At 41.4% G+C, this 19,191-nt stretch overlaps 1 protein-coding gene across 1 annotated transcript in view; it reads right to left on the bottom strand.

The window, feature by feature from the left end:
* The window catches only part of LOC142158758 (enoyl-CoA delta isomerase 2-like), a 34,361-nt gene extending 23,378 nt beyond the window's left edge, over nt 1–10,983 (bottom strand). The window contains exons 1-2 of the mRNA XM_075213007.1: nt 10,845–10,983; nt 759–921 (exon numbers count right to left, since the gene is read on the bottom strand). Of these exons, the coding sequence (XP_075069108.1) occupies nt 759–921; nt 10,845–10,906 (225 nt within the window). The 5' untranslated portion in view covers nt 10,907–10,983. The remainder of the gene's footprint in view (nt 1–758; nt 922–10,844) is intronic.
* Between the last annotated feature and the right edge of the window lie 8,208 nt (nt 10,984–19,191).

The raw sequence follows: 19,191 nt of genomic DNA on the forward strand, positions 1-19,191 counted from the left end.
TGATGTAAGAAATTTAGACTGTAATCTCCACTGGGGCAGACATTGATGATGTAAATAGTACACTTTCTCTGTAAAGCACTGAATAACATTTTAGCACTAAGGTTAAAATATAGTAGTTGGGGTGATTACTACCCCCGCTGAGAGTAAAAAGAGTCACATAAATGAAACCGGTGCCACACAATGTACAACAGCATTTCAGGAGAGTAATTCCACGTCCTTTAGACTTGCTTGTTCCTTTCAAAATGTTGCTGCATACTGTACTGATGCCCAAACAAACAAAAATAGGTTTGTTACCAGTTAACTGCATCCTGGATATGCTACATTGATTTTAAGTTTACCTTAAGAGGGGAAAAAAATACAAAAAATTGACCAACATGGATACCTTTGATTTTATAATAAGAATAAACCAAACATTTTAATTTGACCTACAATTTCCCAAAAAACCTAAAAGGCCTCGTATATACAGGTGCTTTCCATGCATCAGTGGTACATTTGATTTGAGCTGTGTTTGCAGCTTGGAGAATGCAGCTATAACTGCATTATGCAACCAGCAGTCATTGAACCCATGGTCGCAAAACAATAGTATATCGTCAACCCATGTTCCTTCCGGCGTTCACTGTGAATGCTTGTTTGTATGGCAGGTACTTCAATGGACCATATTTGCAGCTCAAATTAAATGTGCCATGGGTGCAGGGAAACCGCCCATGTATACAATATTAAAGCGGTATTATGTGTATGTGCATTTATAATGTTATTACCTGTTTAAACAGGGCATACAACTTCAATTTGACATCATTCCCAGGGTCCTTTTTCAATAATTTCAAATCATTTTGTGCTTTCTCAAAGTCCTTCTGATTTGCTTGCATGTGTCCTCCTGTAGTGTGTATGCCGAGGGCTGCAAAACGGCTCCAGCTACTGGCTCTGTTGCGATCGATCACATCAACATTGTGAAAAAGACAAAGTATTACAGTTTTACATTCTACATGAATTCACTCATTTTGCTAGATTACTTTAGGCTGGACATATTACATGCCTACAGCTGATGTGTTTGGTGTTTTAATTTGCAAAATACTTTTATTTTACTTGTAATTCAAATAAATAAATCAAATGCAGATTGCTTCACTTCCCTGACCTGGTAGACAGAATAGACAAACTATGTTACAATGAGCATTCCCCACTGACATGTGTGTGCCACTGCAGACCTCTTACTCACCTCTCCATTACTCCTATTCTTTATACTCTAAGATCTTATGAGCATGTGAATCACACCCATGTGCCTTCCCCTTATTTATTTCCTATATATATTTCCTTTGTACAGTAATGTAGAAGGTGCTGGTACTGAAGAAAGTAACAGACATGGTCCAGTAATATAACAAACACAATGAGAAGAGATATCAATGTGGTGAACCATATGGAGGGCCTGGCATAGAAGAAGGTGTCCAATGAGCCTATAGCTGGGTTGTGGGATTCTGCTAAAAAGCGAATAACTGAAGCAAGGACAGGGCAAGTTTAATATGGACCTGCTCAGAGTGATAAGTGCAAGGTTACAAGCTGAAGTATTTCCTGCAGGCTTCTCATAAAGAAGCATTCAGGTATGGGCAACTGAGGCATACTTGGCAAATGAGGAGCATTATTTCCGAGGCTCAGGAGCCACAGCAAGTGGGATAACATGTTCCTGTGCATTGCTGTAAACAGATTATTTTTGAAAAAGTTGATGGAGGCATCAAACTTCATCATCATCATCTATTTATACTTGGACCAAGAATGCTTGAAAGTCAGCCTCCATGGTAGCTGATGCTAAGGTTACAAACCAATCAGAGGGCTTGCTGTGTTTCATGAAGCCTGAATCACAGAGAGGTCAGAATGGATATTCTGAAAGTCACTAGTTGAATTGAAAAGCCCAAGCATAGCCATAGGGATAATGGAGGTTAGGGCGAGTAGCGAGAAATCATTGCTGGTGTTAACGGAATGCTGAAGAATAATACAAACATGGACCATAGAGCAAGAACTTTAATCAAGCAGTTATATACCTGTAGGTGTGACTTACTAAGAGCCCAGACAGGAAGACGATAGCACTCAGATAGATGCATGTAGTTGGAATCAGACACCCCTGCTGTGGTGTTTTTAAAAGGATAAAAAGAACTGTGCTGCCTTTCAAATGTTTGTACTGACCTTATTGTATAATTCTACTGCTTAAATTTTTAATTCAATATGTGCATAGTCTATAAAAGTATAAGGAGCTGCTCCCTGAATTATTCTGTGTACAAGCACAATCATCAGCACTGTAAGCAAACAGCTGTATCTTCCACAAACATACTAACCCTAACGAGAACTGTATAAAGGAAACCAAAGTAACCTATAATATAAGGAACTGTATAACTATATCTGGACTCAAGGGCACATGCAAAGACCTTGATCATGTGACAAAGCAACTAATGTCAGTAATTATACTTCAAGATATTTATGATATGATACAGTAATGTGTTTTCCAAAGCTTATGTGGAGTAATTGATTACGGTAATTAATAAACCACCCACATTTTAAATTTTACACAAAAGTAATGTTTGAAATTGTTTTATATATATCCTGCATTATATATTTACATACATTCTATTAAGATCACTTCTCATATATACTTGTGACTTATTTGTAGTCATTTTGGTGTCAATCTTATACAACACACTCACTTGCGCCAAAGTATTTCCCTTATACACCATAATTTATTGATTTGTACATACCCCCCCAACAACTTTTAATCACACAATGCTTTATCTGTCTAAAGCAAAAACAATCCTTGTCCCAAATGTATTGCATGTAACAACTGGAAACTTATTTTATGGTGTAAACCTAATATAGGTCTGAAAAAACTCACTATTTGATGTTGTACAAAACAAACCCCTTCAATACAAGCCATTTCAATTGAGCAGTAATATATAAAAAAAATATTTAGTGTATCGAAGAATGAGGTATTACAATGAATAATATATAGAGCATGGTCTCATCAAAATGGTGCCTTCTAGTTTTGAATGTTTGTTGGAGATGTCAGGAAGCTCCAGGCACTCCCCTTCATATTTGGTGGGACTGCACTGTGCTTAGACCCTTTTGGAGTCAGGTCATTGTGGTTTATTCGGATATACTGGGAGAAGAAGTCCCTGATAACCCTGCTTTCTGGTTATTGAACAAAACAAACCTACCAATCTCTTGCCTCAAAAAATCATGTGTGAAATATCTCATTGCAGCTGCCAAAGCAGTTATCCCGACCCATTGGAGGTCTCCTACACTCCCATCTACAAGAGAGTGGCTTTTGAAACGAGCCTTCTTTAGATCAATGGATGAGCTGACATTCTCTGCATCTGATAAGTATACAGAATACTATGCTACATGGTATAGGTGGTTAGAATTCCAAGAATCTGGGAAGCTACTATCGTTGACGAGCCCAATGTCTCAACCTTTAGCGGGCAGTGCCCAACCCTGATCTCACTCTTATTTGAGTTGCATCCTCTCTCCCCCCCCTTCATCTATCTTCTTTACCTCCTTGCATGGCGTTCCCTGAGTGGATTAGCCAGGTTTCTTTTCCCTCTTCCTCTATTCGGGGTTAACCCCCCTCCTGTTATTTTTGTTTTCTTTTGAATATCCTTTTTGTGTTTATTTATGGTAAAAATGTACCGCTGATATCTGTTGAAGAAATTGCTCTGCACTTAGGTGATTTGTTTGGATGGTGTGCTTAATTGTTTACCAAACCATATAACTGAATAAAGAAATATTACACTAAAATGGTGCCTTCTGTTAGGTAAAAATAAATCAATAGTTCAATACCTAAAAGTCAAAATTCAATGGTTCAGGTCAGACTTCTTGCACTCCCACTCGTTGGTGGTGTGTGACAATGCCAAACACAAAGTATAGTCCAAAAATAAAGTCCGATGTGTGCATGTACAAAAAACGAAAATCAAGTATTCACATAAGTGATGATGCTAATAACATAGTCTCTAGTAGTGGTTTCAGTAGCACAGGATCATTCCAAACATCCAGGGACTCCATGTAATGAGTTCTGCCTCTGGCTGGTGCGGTGCACTGCCGGTTAGTGCCTGTTCGATAGACTTCCTATGGGCTCCTGTAGTTTGGAACGCACCCTGCGTTCCAAAAGCCGAACTTCCGTTTTTTCGGTTCCAACATGTGGAACGCACGCTCTCTCTTGCGTTCCGCAGTAGAAAGATAACATTGAAAAGATCTATTCCTCGGTTAATAGTTGCAATAAAATCAGTAAGTTCAATATATATATATTCGCCTTCACTTCAACGCATATCACCCCTCAGTCGGAGCTTCCTCAGGATAGAGGGCAAAGAGACAGTCAGTTTGAATGGGGCGGTATTTATGTGAATGGGGAACAACCCCCAAATCCCGTCCTCATTTCAAAGTTTCCAGTTGTTACATGCAAGGATTGTTTGCTATAATATATATATATATATATATATATATATATATATATATATATATATATATATATATATATATATATATATATATATATATATATAACAAACAAAAAAAGGATATATAATGGCGCTAATTACCACAGCGTAAATGCAATTTGAATAGACAACTGGTGTAGGTAATGTATAAAGTCCAGTTTTAAGGAATCAGTCCCAGAACAACACTTAGCTCAGTTGAGAGCGGCAGCCTCAGAGTACTTGTGACCAGATGGTTAATCCGGATAACGATAATGCTGTAACAAAAAAACAAGTAGGGCGCCCCAATGTGTATTATCAAATATGGTATTTGGGAAGGTGTAATAACTGCGTACCGTAAAGATGTATTCAAGATGTAAATGGTTAAATGGAGGTTCCTCTTCAGAGGTAATCCCTCTCAAACTCCATTAGATGTAGCGACAATGCAGAAAAACAAAACAGAAAATAACATAGTGCAGTATTGTTTCAAACTGTACCAATTCTGGAAATAGTCCTCCACCAGCAGATCAAATATTGAACCCAAAGGTGAATAATATAACACACAGGTGCAATGTGCATCCCTAGGTGTATAAAAACTGCGTACCAGAAAACCAGAGGACCATAGACCTTCTTAGACCGTATATAAAATCAGGCAATTCCTCTGTCACAACCTCATGTCAGCGCAGTTTTTATACACCTAGGGATGTACATTGCACCTGTGTGTTATATTATTCACCTTTGGGTTCAATATTTGATCTGCTGGTGGAGGACTATTTCCAGAATTGGTACAGTTTGAAACAATACTGCACTATGTTATTTTCTGTTTTGTTTTTCTGCATTGTCGCTACATCTAATGGAGTTTGAGAGGGATTACCTCTGAAGAGGAACCTCCATTTGACCATTTACATCTTGAATACATCTTTACGGTACGCAGTTATTACACCTTCCCAAATACCATATTTGATAATACACATTGGGGCGCCCTACTTGTTTTTTTGTTACATATACATATATATATATATATATATATATATATATATATATATATATATATATATATTGGAGAAATGTCTGGAATTCGTCCCCCACAGTCCCACATTGGCAGCCACATATACTGTACACTTCAGAGCAGCGCTGTGTCCCTAATTCCATTCGCTACCTTTATCTGTCTAGCCTACTTTTAAAATTTCACCAAGATGTTTACATTTACATTTGCACAATTGTTGTATCCAATGCTTAGAACAGACCTGTGCTGTATGGAAACGTAACGGAAATAAACAACTCTACTCCAACTCTACTCCACAGATAAAGGCTATTTTTGAAGATTAACAAGTACTTTACATTGTAAAACCACCATCTGAAATCCTTTGAAGAACTACATATATTTTGTGTTTGTTTTCTCTTTTTTACTCAAAAGTAATGACTGTCATTTTTATGAAATACAATTAAAAAAAATCCATGTACATATTATTTTGGGATAAAAATGAGCAAATCATGGCTTCAATAATAATAATAATAATAACAATAATATCTCATTGAAAACATGCGAACGTTTAAATGATTAAATGCATGTCAGCAAACACACTATTCACTGTTAGTTGTTAAATACATTTTATTATGCCAACAATAAACAGGCTTTTTCTTCTTTTCTTTTTTTAATAAAAACTGGATTAGTAAATAATAGAGCTTCATTCTTTATAATGACTTCCAGGTTATTTTGCTTAATTAAAACCCCATACAGCCTTTGGGCTTTTACAGATAAAAACAAAAAACAAACAAAAAACAGATTAGCAAAGTCATGTTTGCATGATATAGAATTCTTGGTGGATGCAAACACAAATATGACTAGATCAACTTACCGAACTCCAGTCATATATTTTTTAAGCTCATTCTAAAACATCGGCTCTTACAGAGCAGTAACCGATAGTAACCAGACACTTTCAATAGCCTACCTCCAATCAAAACAAAACCAAAACAAAACAAAAATACTCGTTATTGCGGCGTGGCATCCCTCCTCCTCCGTCTGCACTGAATGTTGGATGTGACGTCATCACGTCACGCCCCGACATTCGGTGAGAAGCGACGCAGAGAGAAGCAAGACAGAAGAGAGAAGAGAAGAGGTGAGATGAAAGAAGCCTTTACAAAGTTAAGTAAAGGAACAGAGGCAAGGGAAGGAAAACAAAGGCACCGAGTGAATAAGGAGGGAGGAGGGGGGGGACCAGCATGGCACAGTGATGGAGAGGGAGGGTGGGATGGCACAGTGATCAAGGGGGGGGGGGGGAGGGGGCAGCATGGAACAGACTGATGAAGGGGGCCAGGTGAAGAGGGGAAAAGCAGCATGGAGGGCGCAGTGTGCTCATAAGGGGGCACAGTAATGTGTGTGTGATGGCACAGGGGGCTTGTGGTAATGTGTGTGTGATGGCACAGGGGGCTTGTGGTAATGTGTGTGTGATGGCACAGGGGGCTTGTGGCAATGTAGTGTGAGGTAGATGGTGGCTAATTAATGGGTGCAATTTTGTTTGTAGGGTGATGGTGGGGCAATTTAATAGTGGGGACTATTAATTTAAGATGGGGTGGTTTGGGGGCTATTGAATGTGGGGGTGAGTTTGGGGAGAATGAGGTCTATTAAATGTGACTATGAATTATTTAATGGCAGTGATGGTTGCGGAAAATAGGTATATTTATGAAATGTAAATACTATTAATTTATTGATGGGACTGTTTGGAGGAAGGGAAATAGTATTCCCATTTAATAAATAAACCTATTATTGTAATGTTGGGGCCGGAGGAAGGCCTAATTATTAATTATGGGTGCTATTGATTTCCCGCCCGCTCGGGCTGGTTTGAAATTTTCTAAATCTACCCATTTTTTTTCCCAAATAGGGCCCCCAACATTCCAGAATCCAGACAAACCACAACTAAAGAAACCTGGAGCCACAGGTGGTGAAAGTGACAAGAACAGGTAGGAGAGAGCAGGACAGTCTGTGAAATGATGTGATTTTAGTGGGACAATCCCAATTTTTGGCGACTGTTCTGCACCTGCTAACCACACCACAATGATGCATAGCCACGCCCCCAACGGTATGAACACACCTACTAACACTTTTGCGCCACCAAGCGCAAATTCTTTTTTACATGCTAAACTATAAGGTGGGCCCCATGAAGTTGTTGTACCGGGGCCCTGAATTCTTCTCAGCAGCCCTGCATATAGCACAACAATATTCAGATATCATAATGTGGCACAGATTCTTTATAAACAAAATAACTCAGATTCCTTATCAACGCTGGTCCTAATACATATATGATCACTTACAACAGTTGAAAGTTCTTGTGTCTGGTTGCTTAAAGGTAGTTGTATGTAGATGCTTGGCAAATGTATAAACACAGATGTTTACTAATTCGTTTGTGGCCATTAAATGTCAGCACTTAACCTGCAGACATAACAATATCGGCAGGCTAAATACCGACACTTCCATTGTGTAGACAGGTGGACAATGTCGTCAGTGTGATTGGCAGCACTGTGAATGTCGGCAATCACAATGACGACATATCATGTTGGCGGGTTAAGTGCCGACATTTACACTGTCTGAATGACGTACCTTGCCCTACTAGTTAGCTAATCAACAAATAGTAAGGAATGTTTGGTTAGACTGCGTATATAAGATTCCCTTTTCCACAGAAATTATGACTTGAAAAAGCCTGCAAGTACGAACCAAGAGACAGAGATTAACAGAATTAACCTAATTGCAGAGCTTTGGGGGTAAATGTATCAAGCTGAGAGTTTTCCAGCGGGATTGAAAAACCAATCAGATTCTAGCTATCATTTATTTAGTACATTCTACAAAATGATAGCTAGAATCTGATTGGTTGGTATAGGCAACATCTCCACTTTTCAAACCCGCTGGAAAACTCTCAGATACATTTACCCCCTGGTTTCTTTTTGAGCTAAAGAACAAAACTACATCCTGAGTCAGATAAAACAGACACAAGTGGTGTGAAACCCACCAAGGTGTCTTGGCTGTAACTGTGAGTTTGATTGATATTATGTACTTTCCATTTGAATAACTACTATAGAGGTGACTACCTTATAAATAAAAGAACATTCATGTTCCAACATCTTAAAATTGTATTGGAAGTTATCATTAGGAGACTACTCCTTGCTACTGAATTTACAATAAGTGACCAGACACAAGAGCGTGGGACTCAGCATTTCAACCAGAACTGGAGAATTGATTGCTCCTAATAATGTTATCTAGAGCAGTATTGGCTGACCTGTGACACTCCAGGTGTTGTGAAACTACAAGTCCCAGCATGCTTTGCCAATATATAGCAGCTTATTGCTTGAAGGGTATGCTGGGACTTGTAGTTTCACAAGACCTGGAGTGTCAAAGGTTAGCCAACACTGATCTAGAGTGACTATGAGAGTTCCTTACATGGTAGGGTATACATATTCTTATAGATCAGCTTCAAGCGGCTGTCCTTACAACAAATAAATAAAACATCCCTTTTTTAATATTTATTTTTTCCCTTCTGTTAAAGCATTTTTTGTAAAAGAATAATAAGATTTGTTTAAAAATAATTTTATTTTACTATCCAATTCTTTATTAGTGAAGGCTACCATTATAATTGTAAGTCTGTAAATGAATGATTTATTGTTAATCTCAGTTGTATATATTTTTGTATTAGTTTTCTTTGGATACAAGATCTAACACTGTTCAACCATAATGTCTTGTAGGTTTATAGGTGAAAGTTTAGCACTAATTCATTAAGCCTGGAATCCATTTTATGGAAGTTGGAAAGCGACCTACGATCAATGATGGTTTCTTCAGGATAGGAGAGATAAAAGCATGTTTGAAGATAGTGAGGTAGGTGAACGGAGGAGAAAGTTGATGTGGGATGATGGATCTGGCGATAGATTTCTTGCTGGATGGTATAAGTTTTTCCTAAGGTGGTGAAGTCATGAGCATTGAGGGAAGAAAGGGAAGGTGGGGGATGAGCAGAGTTGGTAAAGAGTTGATGGGAGTTGGTCGACTGAGTGGGTTCATTTAGGTTTTATTGGCAAGAGCGGGTGGTATAGTATGAAGGTTACGGGAATACTTTTACAGGTGGTGGGTCTATTTGGAGGTGTGTGAGCTGCCTCATTAAGGGCTGTGGTGAACAAAGTTTTATAGAAAGAGACTGCAGCATTGGGGCAGGACAGGGTAGATATAGGAGAGAGGAGTGGATCAAATACGCAATTAAACTTATGTAGTGTTCTTAGTGTGTCTGGATAGACACTAGAAGCCAAGAAGCCTCAGAGCCGAAACAGTTACTGCTGGTAACTAAAGCTGCCTACACTTACTGCAATTTTGCCAGACCAAAATTGCTTCAAAGTTGGCCATGGAACTAGGGATATATGTGGCAGATAATGGGATGTATATGATGGACATCAGGCTTCTTGCTGTCAGACGGATGTGCGTGCTCAACCTTGGCACACCCTTCCTGTACCATTGCCTACAGGCATAAACCCTCCCTCCCCCGTTCAGCCCTTCAAAATGTAGGCTGTCGGATTGTCCTTTGCGTTTGAAGATGAATTGCATTGCACCTGGGTTCACTGGCGTATAGTCCATTTCTGGGCATGTGCAAAACAATTTTACACAAAATACAGCAAGTATCCTTAATGAATAAGGTCCTATATATTTTCTTTTTATGCCTATATGGGAAAAAAATTCAATTGACACATCTGCATCCCTTATCAACTCTCTGACCCATCTCCAGAGTATTGCCCTTTCTAGAACTGCCAGATCTGTCCGGAGAGCCGTAACTTAGAATTCTAGCGCCTGGAGCGAGAAAGACAAATGCCGCCACCCTAGTCCTCAATTTTAACTAAATTAACCTAAAACATTCCAAAAGAGCGCCCCCCTTCACTGTTGCGCCCTGGGCGGTCATCCCTAGTTACAGCCCTGTCTGTATGGGGGGGGGGGGGGGGGGGATCCATTCGATACAAGGACTTACAGGAGCCGAGCTTCCAGCCTGAAATCTCTTCCAATTTTCCCCAAAATTAATGGAAATTTCTCTAGCGTAATAACTGTTGTTGTGCACAGTTGCATATCGCCCACAGCTCCAACTGGACCTCACACTCAATTGAATCCACCTCATATTCTAAAATCAAGGTCACATACACCATATTTAAATGCTTGTGAAAGTTGCATAGCTTTTGGACAACCAATGCCATCTTGTGCCTATTAAATTTACATGAATTGGTAACTTAAGCCACATAAAATACGTTGAGATATAGTTTACATTCATTTTAGAGGATAGCAATTTTCAACATTCAGAATATCGTTTCCTTTACACTAATAGAACGATCAAATAAATGCAATATATGTTTGTTTTGTTACACATAGAAATTGACGCTCACCTGAAGGCTCTAGAAAGAAGGAGCCGCTGTGTGCTGTGAGCACAAAGTACGGAAGCGGCCATAGACTTCTTTTATTCCCTGACCAACTAACTATACCAGCAGCCAGTGTCAGCCTGCAAGTCATTCCTTTTCCTCCCCAGCATTGTTCTCTGATTGGCCAGTAATGGCAGCTCAGGCTGGACGTTAGTGTTGTCACTCATTGTACATTACTTCAAAACGTACCCCCTCTGCTGGCAGAAAATAAGTATTGATTTTTTCTCCTGTCCGCTGTACAAACTTGAAAGACCAGGTTACATTAATCTTTCGTGACGCACACAATTCTATGTTCACTATACTTCTAGCTAATTATTAATACACTAGTGAAATAGGAAGAAAAACAGATTAGCGGGTTTTTTTTGTTTAATAAACGTCAATTTAGTTATTGGCATCAACTTAATCAGAATGTTAGCCTGGAGGTAAACTTATTTTTTGATGATAAACCAATTAGTTTAATTTCAACAATAATATATTCATAATCTGTAATCTGTTGCATGATTTGCATTGGCAACTTTTGCTAAAATGAAGAACAGACAGGTGCAGCTCTGCAGAAAATAAGGTTTAAATTAGTATGCTAATCAGTGGTATAAAAAAAAAGGCCAAGAGGAACTTTGGGCTCTATACAGCAGTTTCTTGGGGCACCTTCACCAGGTTTGTGGCTCTTCCCACTACACAGACAGGCCCAAGCCCCTGTATTTTGTGCCTACTCCACCCCCTCTAAGCGCCCCTGATTTGCCCGGGTTACATAGCAAAATTTGCAGGGGGATAGGGGGTTGTTGATGCAGTCCGTTCTCCCGCTATCTTCTGGCATGTTAGTGGGTGTAAGCAGTGGTGGAACTACCACCATTGCAGTGACTACAATCCTCCAATCACCTCTGGGCCCCAAAGCCACTGCCCCCCCCCTGCTTTGGCGGTAGTTCTGTCCTTAATGTGCCATATATACATAGTCCAATGGAAGGCAAATACTTTTGTCATGTTTAAAACGGTGAAAAGGACATTTATTGCACTGTTACTGTTCAGTGAACAGTTATAGATCTAGTCAACTTTTCTTTAAAATGTGTGACTGCATTATGGTGCCCAAATCGTGCCAAATTTTACACAAGCATGTTATTAAAGCAATGAAACCATCCACTGACCTTTAATGATTTGGAAAATATGTACCTGCCATGTATGGTTTGTTGAAAACAAGGTACCTACTGCAACATAGAGGTGAATGCTTAACATGTGGGTCACAGTAAATTGTATATACTTTTTTTGGTAGAGCAAACGTATAAATATTTAATATGCATAATATGGAAAAAGCAATACCATGTACATCACACCAAATCATCTATTTATATGTATCACATGCCCTGATGCCCACATACTAACATAAAATTAACATATCTCCATATAACATTACATGTTACAAGCTGGGGCAAATGATTTCTGGACAGGGGTTTCTATGTCACGCTGCAAGGGGTGTGGCTATCACTTAAGACAGTGCTAGGCTGCTCTTCAATTCTTCCCATCCCCTTTAAATACACGACAATGGTAATCAACTGTCCTGATTTTGGTGGGGTAGTAACACTTTTGTGTAACTGTCCCACTCAGTCAGGACTTTGTTCTGACTCTAAGGATAGTTGGAATCAGTGCCGTAACTAGACATTTTAGTGCCCTGGGCGAGACAGGGCACCGGCGCCCCCCATCTAAGTGGGCGTGACATTTGCCGAGTGGGTGTGGCCAGCCTAATGTGGGGGTGTGGTTGGCACTTTACTGAAAAAATTCTGTTACACATATTTGCAAATGCATGAAAAGCTAAATGCATGTATATATATTTATATCTATATAGATATATGGCACTGGTTCTATATTAAAGTACAAACCAAATTATTGATATTAGAAGACAGATGGAAAATCAGAGAACATTGTCTCATGAGAGATCTTAATCATAAAGGCACTGACAGAAGAAAAACAGGATATTTTATAGAGGAGAATACATGATTTTTATAGAGGTGGAAATCAACTTTCCCTTTCACCAAAACAATCTGAATCATATTGGATGTATATAATCTGCTAAATTCTACATTTACTATCCGTAGCAAGCATTAGAGACAAATTCTCTATAAGAAAGTCAGTGCAACTTCATATTTTGCTCACTAAATCCTGTCTGGAGGGGAGATCCCAGGCACATACAGCTCCCTCCACTACCCTCTGTTTCCTATCACTGATCTGTAACAAAGATCTACAAAAGTCACAACCTTACCGTGCGGGATATACAGGGGACACTTTGGTAAGTTGTGTATCCGGGAATTGTGAGCAAGTTGTGTATCCAGGAGGTTACAATTCATTCAGGGCATCAGAAGCAGTGGAACGCATGTGCGTTCCACCGAAAACAGGAAGTTCGGCATTTGGAACGCAAATGCGTTCCAAATGCCGAACTTCCTGCTTTCGGTGGAACGCACATGCGTTCCACTGAACTGCTTCTAATGCCCTGAATGAATTGTTGCTTGAATTAGAGCGTGGTTTCTTCTGGGCACAGAGGCAGGTAACGGGTGGCTGCGCCCCCTTGGGCCTGCGCCCTGGGCGGTCGCACCGCCCGCACCGCCGTCGTTACGGCTCTGGTTGGAATATATGTTCTACTTCACACTGTACTGCTTATTAAGGTCAAACCTCTTGCATCTAACTGTAGTGCATGCAGATTACCCTTAACGAGCAGCAGTGTGAAGTTGGACATGCATCCCAACTAACTGCAGTCTGGACAAAGTCCTGACGGATCAGGACAGTCACACAAAATTGGGACTGCCCCATCAAAATCAGGACAGTTGGCAGACTGTACTACTTTCCTACTTGTTCTTGCTGCTTTCACTACTGCTGCTGCTCATGTTTTAAACGCAAATTGCTGCTTGTTTGGATCTTGGAATGTTGGCTCCCTGTATGAAAAATAGGAATTCGTACATAAAATATGGAAAGTCTTGCAGTGAGTAAACCATTTAGGCCTCCCTATCACCCGACACCAACCAGCCCCAACATTAAATCAGAGACACCTATGATTAATAATTAAACCTCTTTCTCTCCAAATTGCACCACCTTAAATTAATAATCATTGCTATGACCTCATTATTACAATATTTTCTAGACACCTATTACAGTAAGAGTCCTCGCCCCACACTCACCCTCTACCTTCCGGCTCTGGGGATTCATGAGGCAGCTGTAGATCCACAGCACTAAAGTGGCTGGTCCCGAGGGAGAGACCAGCCTGTCAACGCGTCCTGGACAGAAAAGCCCCCTAACGGCGTGCCTGATATAGCCTCAAATGCTACCAGTTAGTCACTATCTATCCATAAAACATTACATGCCAATATAAAATCAATATGCCCATATAGCCTCACAACGTTGTGACTTTCATATCATTCACAAGCAACGGATGGCCCACAGCAATGTGGACGGACTGTCTTTGCAGGAAGAGCCGTATTCCCTGGGTCACTTTCGGTAACCCCAAGAGACTACGGATTTAGGAGCCAAATCGTGGGAATGTGGCCCGCTAGTGGCCAACATGGACAAGATGGGAGGAGTGTGGCTGGATCACATAGAAATAATTTATTGTAGAAATGTATTTTAATTAGTGGTGCAGGCGCCAATTGATATCATTGCAAATATACTTAAGTTTTTATATTGGTATGCATTTTATATGGAAATGCATTGATTTCTGAAACAGTATTTCATGTTTGGGTTTTGTCACTTTTCTAGAGGAAATCCCAAAGTAGGCATATGTGTGGAGGGGATGTGTTTTTGAAACTGTCTGGAGACAGGTAATCTCATGTTAATTAGACCTTTTCATCACTGAGTGACCAACACATCTTTTGAGCCTGAGACCACAGAAGGGGGTAATTAAACTTGTTGGTAGACTTCCTATGTTTGTAAAACTCAGGTGCAAGTGATCACAGATTAATGTGAATTTTGCAACTTAAATAACGTTAAAAGCAAGATTAGAGAAAATGTTATATCCTGATGATAAACATTTAAAATAAAACCTCAGATGTTGTGGTACTGGTAGCAACAATGTAAAAAAATGTTAAATCCCTCCAGGCTGATTTATGTGCAGGCTACAGAAAACACCTGGATGACCACCTGCCAGGGTATCTGTGTAAATCTGTATAAAAAACACATTGTTTGACTATATAGTAGTAATATACCATCTATACCTTCTGAAGATCATTGGTACCACAAACTAGTGTAACTGTCCTCATTAGGACACTTGAGCTAATAAAACATCACTGCTTCAAGATCCTCATTTGATGCCTACTTACCTGTGGCAATTGCTGTGACCTACAGATTAGACAAATCTAATCCGTTATCCGGCTGTTCTGAGGTTGGGACCCAGCATTCCAGTATCAGTGCTCTGCCTGCTGCCTTGCAGCTCTGACCTTTGTGATAGGCCAGGGGGAACCATCCACAGCAACCCTGATCTAAAGGAAGAGGTCAGTGGTACCAGCCCAGCTGCCCAGCGAGGGGGTACACTAGCAGCAAAAGTTACCCAGAAAGAACCGGTTCTAGGTGTTGGCAAAGGAACCTAGTGGTGGCAGGAGCAGGTCCCTCCTACTGTGTTTAGAGTGGCTCAATTTGGAAGAGAGTAAAGGGACGGTGGCAAAGCAAGCCCAGCCGGTCCCCAGCAGCATGGACAGGGTAGCATAGAGGTCCATCCTTTCACAATAATTTATATAACTAAATTAAGTTCCCTCTGGGCCCACCTTCCCTGTAAAAGTCCCGTGTGTAATTCAGGGCCCCGGTACAACAACTTCATGGGGCCCCCATTACAGTTGAGTGTGTAAAAAAAAGTTTGCATCGCCGCTTCTGTAGGTGTGGTCATACTATTTGGGGTGTGGCTTGCAGGTGAAAAGTGCTAGGTCACCCTCCTACACCAAAAAAAACCTGCATTGTTGTGTACACCATTGACACAAGGGTGCAGTGCCCACTTGCCGGTGCATGACATATGTCCCTGCACTCCTGACTTTCAGGACATCTAGCACCATAGTGTAGTATAGAAAGAACGCAGTGTGTACATAAACAGTTCACAGTCTTGGCCTGCCCCTTACATTGGGCAGAACACGCACCAAAAATCGGGATTGTCCCACTAGAATCACAACATTTCACAGACTGTCCTACCTGTTCTTCTCACTTTCATCACCTGTGGCTGTTGCTTTCTTTAGTTGTGGCTTGTCTGGATCCTGTAATGTTGGGGGCCCTATTTGGATAAAAAAATGGGTAAATTTAGAAAATTACAACCAGCCCCGTTGTTAAATCAATAGCAACCACAAGTAATAATTAGGCTTTCCTCTAGCCCCATTGAAAAAATAGTATTCCCATTTAATAAATAAACCTATTTCCCTCCATGCAAACAGCCCCAGCAATAAATTAATCGTATTTACATTTCAGAAATATACCTATTTCCTGCAACCATCACTGCCATTAAATAATTCATACTCACATTTAATAAAGAGACCTTCTTCTCCCCAAGCTCACCCACCAAATCAATAGCCCCCAAACCATTCCATCTTAAATTAATAGTCCCCACTATTAAATTGCCCCACCATCACCCGACAAACAAAATAGCACCCATTAATTAGCCACCACCTACCTCACACACACTACATTGCCACAAGCCCCCTGTGCCATCACATACACATTACTGTGCCCCTTCATCACAACCATGCTGTGCCCCCTTATGATCACATTGCGCTCTCCATGCTGCTTTTCCTCCCTTCTTCATCACACTGTGCCTCAACCCTCTTCTTCATCACACTGTCTGTCACTCCCCCCCTTTCTTTATCACTCTGTGCCTCTCTCCCCCCCTTTCTATATCACTCTGTGCCTCTCTCACCCCCTTTCTGTATCACTCTGTGCCTCTCTCACCCCTTTCTGTATCACTATGTGCCTCTCTCACCCCCTTTCTGTATCACTCTGTGCTTCTCTCCCCCCCTTTCTGTATCACTCTGTGTCTCTCCTCCCCCCCTTTCTGTATCACTCTGTCCCTTTCTGTTTTCCTTCCCTTGCCTCTCAGCCCCTTTACTTAGCTTCTATTAGCTTCTTTCATCTCTTCTTTTCTCTCTTCTTTCTTCTGTCTTTTTTCTTGGTCCTCTCTGCGCCGCTTCTCATCCCTGAATGTTGGGCGTGACTTGATGATGTCACGCCCAACATCCAGTGTGAACGGAGCAGAGAGGAGGGACGCCGGCGCTGCGATCAGGTGAGTTGTTTGTTTGTTTGTTTTTCTTACACAATCCAGCTCCCCCCACCAACGAATGAGTCGGAGCTCCTAATCCCCCCTCCCCCGGCGGAAAAAAAAATAATAAAGAAAAGACAGCAGAAAATTTTTTTGGGATGCAAAAAAAAAAATTTGACAGTGGGGTCCCGGGCCCCCTGGCATGTCTGTGCCCGGGTAAATAGTACCCATTCCCCCCCCTCTCAGCGGCCCTGGATGGAAAAATCTAAGCCTGGTAGGCGTCCTTGAGTCAATCAAGGGCCCAGCCCTCCTGTAGTTATTTACAATTGATCTTCCTAATATCCTTAACATCTCGGACAATCTGAGGGGTCTGGAATCTGAATGAGCACATTGCTTTGGTCTCATGAGATATAGTGTCGATATGAAACCAAGAACCATTATCTTCAAATGTCTGAACTACCTGCACAAAGTACGCTTAAGGGCTGCCGCAAAACAGGTTGGCAAACTCTCATAGCAAGATAACGATATGTCATTGGCTTTAGAACCTGAACACTCACAATATATCTATAATGTCAGATGCCGTCCCCGCGCCTCCACGCTAAGCCGGGATGGACGTCTGTCTCTCCCTGAGCGTTCCGTTGCTAGGCAACGGAGACGCGTCTTCTGGCGGCGCGGTGCGCATGCACGCCCATCGCCATAACAACGGGACGCGCTGCTAAGCTTCCTGTCGGCGGTCAGACCGCCGAATCTCTGCCCACCAATGAGGGATAAGGACTTCCTATATATATCCTGCTCTGACACCACTAGGATGCCAGAGCAACTAGTTATCAAGCCTCCAGCGTTCCTGTGATATCTTCATTATATCCTACCTGTTGATTCCTGTTACTGACCCGGCTTCCTGACCTCGCCTTTGGATTCTCCCTGTGTCCTGTCTTGTTACTTCGGTTTGACCTTGGCCTGCTGACTATTCTCTGCCTCCTGATTCTGTACCTTATCTGCCCGCTTGGTTCTGACTCTGCCTGTACGACTACGGATTTGGCCTTTATCTCGCAAGTAGCTACCTGGGAGGGCCGCGACCTGCACGTCGCTCGCCGCGAAGTCCAAACTTCCTTGCGGGGGTCCCTGGTGAATACCGGCGGCGTGTTAGACTCCGCGCCTCCTTGTGTAGTTGTGCCAATACTTGCAGGTACTAAAGTCACCTCTGTGACATATAAGATATGTCAAATAAATTAAAATTCTGTTCCTGTTATGTTCAGGGAATTAATTCTCTGATTAAGAGGAGGAAACTCCTTTCTCTCTTCTCAATGACATCTTGACCCGCTCCAATCCAGTTTTCACCCCCTCCAGTCCACCGAAATTATCCTCACTAAGGTCACTAATGACCTTCTCCTCGCTAAATCCAAAAGTAACTACTCCCTTTTTATCCTTGTTGACCTCTCTGCTGCCTTTGATACAGTTGACCACACACTCCTTTTGCAAACTCTCAAATCTATAGTCTGTAACACCGTCCTCTCCTGGTTTTCCTCCTACCTCAACAACCGCTCATTCTCAGTCTCTACACATGACTCTACATAACTCTTCCCTTACCTGTTGGCGTTCCCCAAGGTTCCATTGTTGGCCCCCTGCTTTTCTCCCTCTACACCTCTTCCCTTGGTGTCCTCATCCGTTCCTTTGGCCTCCAGTACCACCTCTATGCCGATGATACCCAAATTTATCTTTCATCCCCTGACCTCTCCCCTTCCCTTTTGCCTCTTGTCTCTTGCTGTCTCTCGGCCATCTCATCTTGGATGTCCCAACGCTTCCTTAAACTCAATATTTCCAAGACTGAACTTATCGTCTTTCCCCCCTTCCAGGACTACCCTCATTTCTGTCCCTCAAGTCCGATGCCTTGGGGTCATTCTTGATTCCTCCCTCTTCTTCAAACCTCACATTCTGTCCCTCTCAAAATCCTGCTACTTCCACCTTCGGAATATATTCAAGATATCACCACGCATCTTTCTCACCACGGAAGCCATGAAAACCCTTGTTCACTCGCTTGTAATCTCTCGCCTTGACTACTGTAACCTCCTTCTCTCTGGCCTACCTGATTCTCACCTTGACCATCATAAGTCT

Source organism: Mixophyes fleayi, chromosome 5 (genome assembly GCF_038048845.1).
Source record: "Mixophyes fleayi isolate aMixFle1 chromosome 5, aMixFle1.hap1, whole genome shotgun sequence".
NCBI lineage: Eukaryota > Metazoa > Chordata > Amphibia > Anura > Limnodynastidae > Mixophyes > Mixophyes fleayi.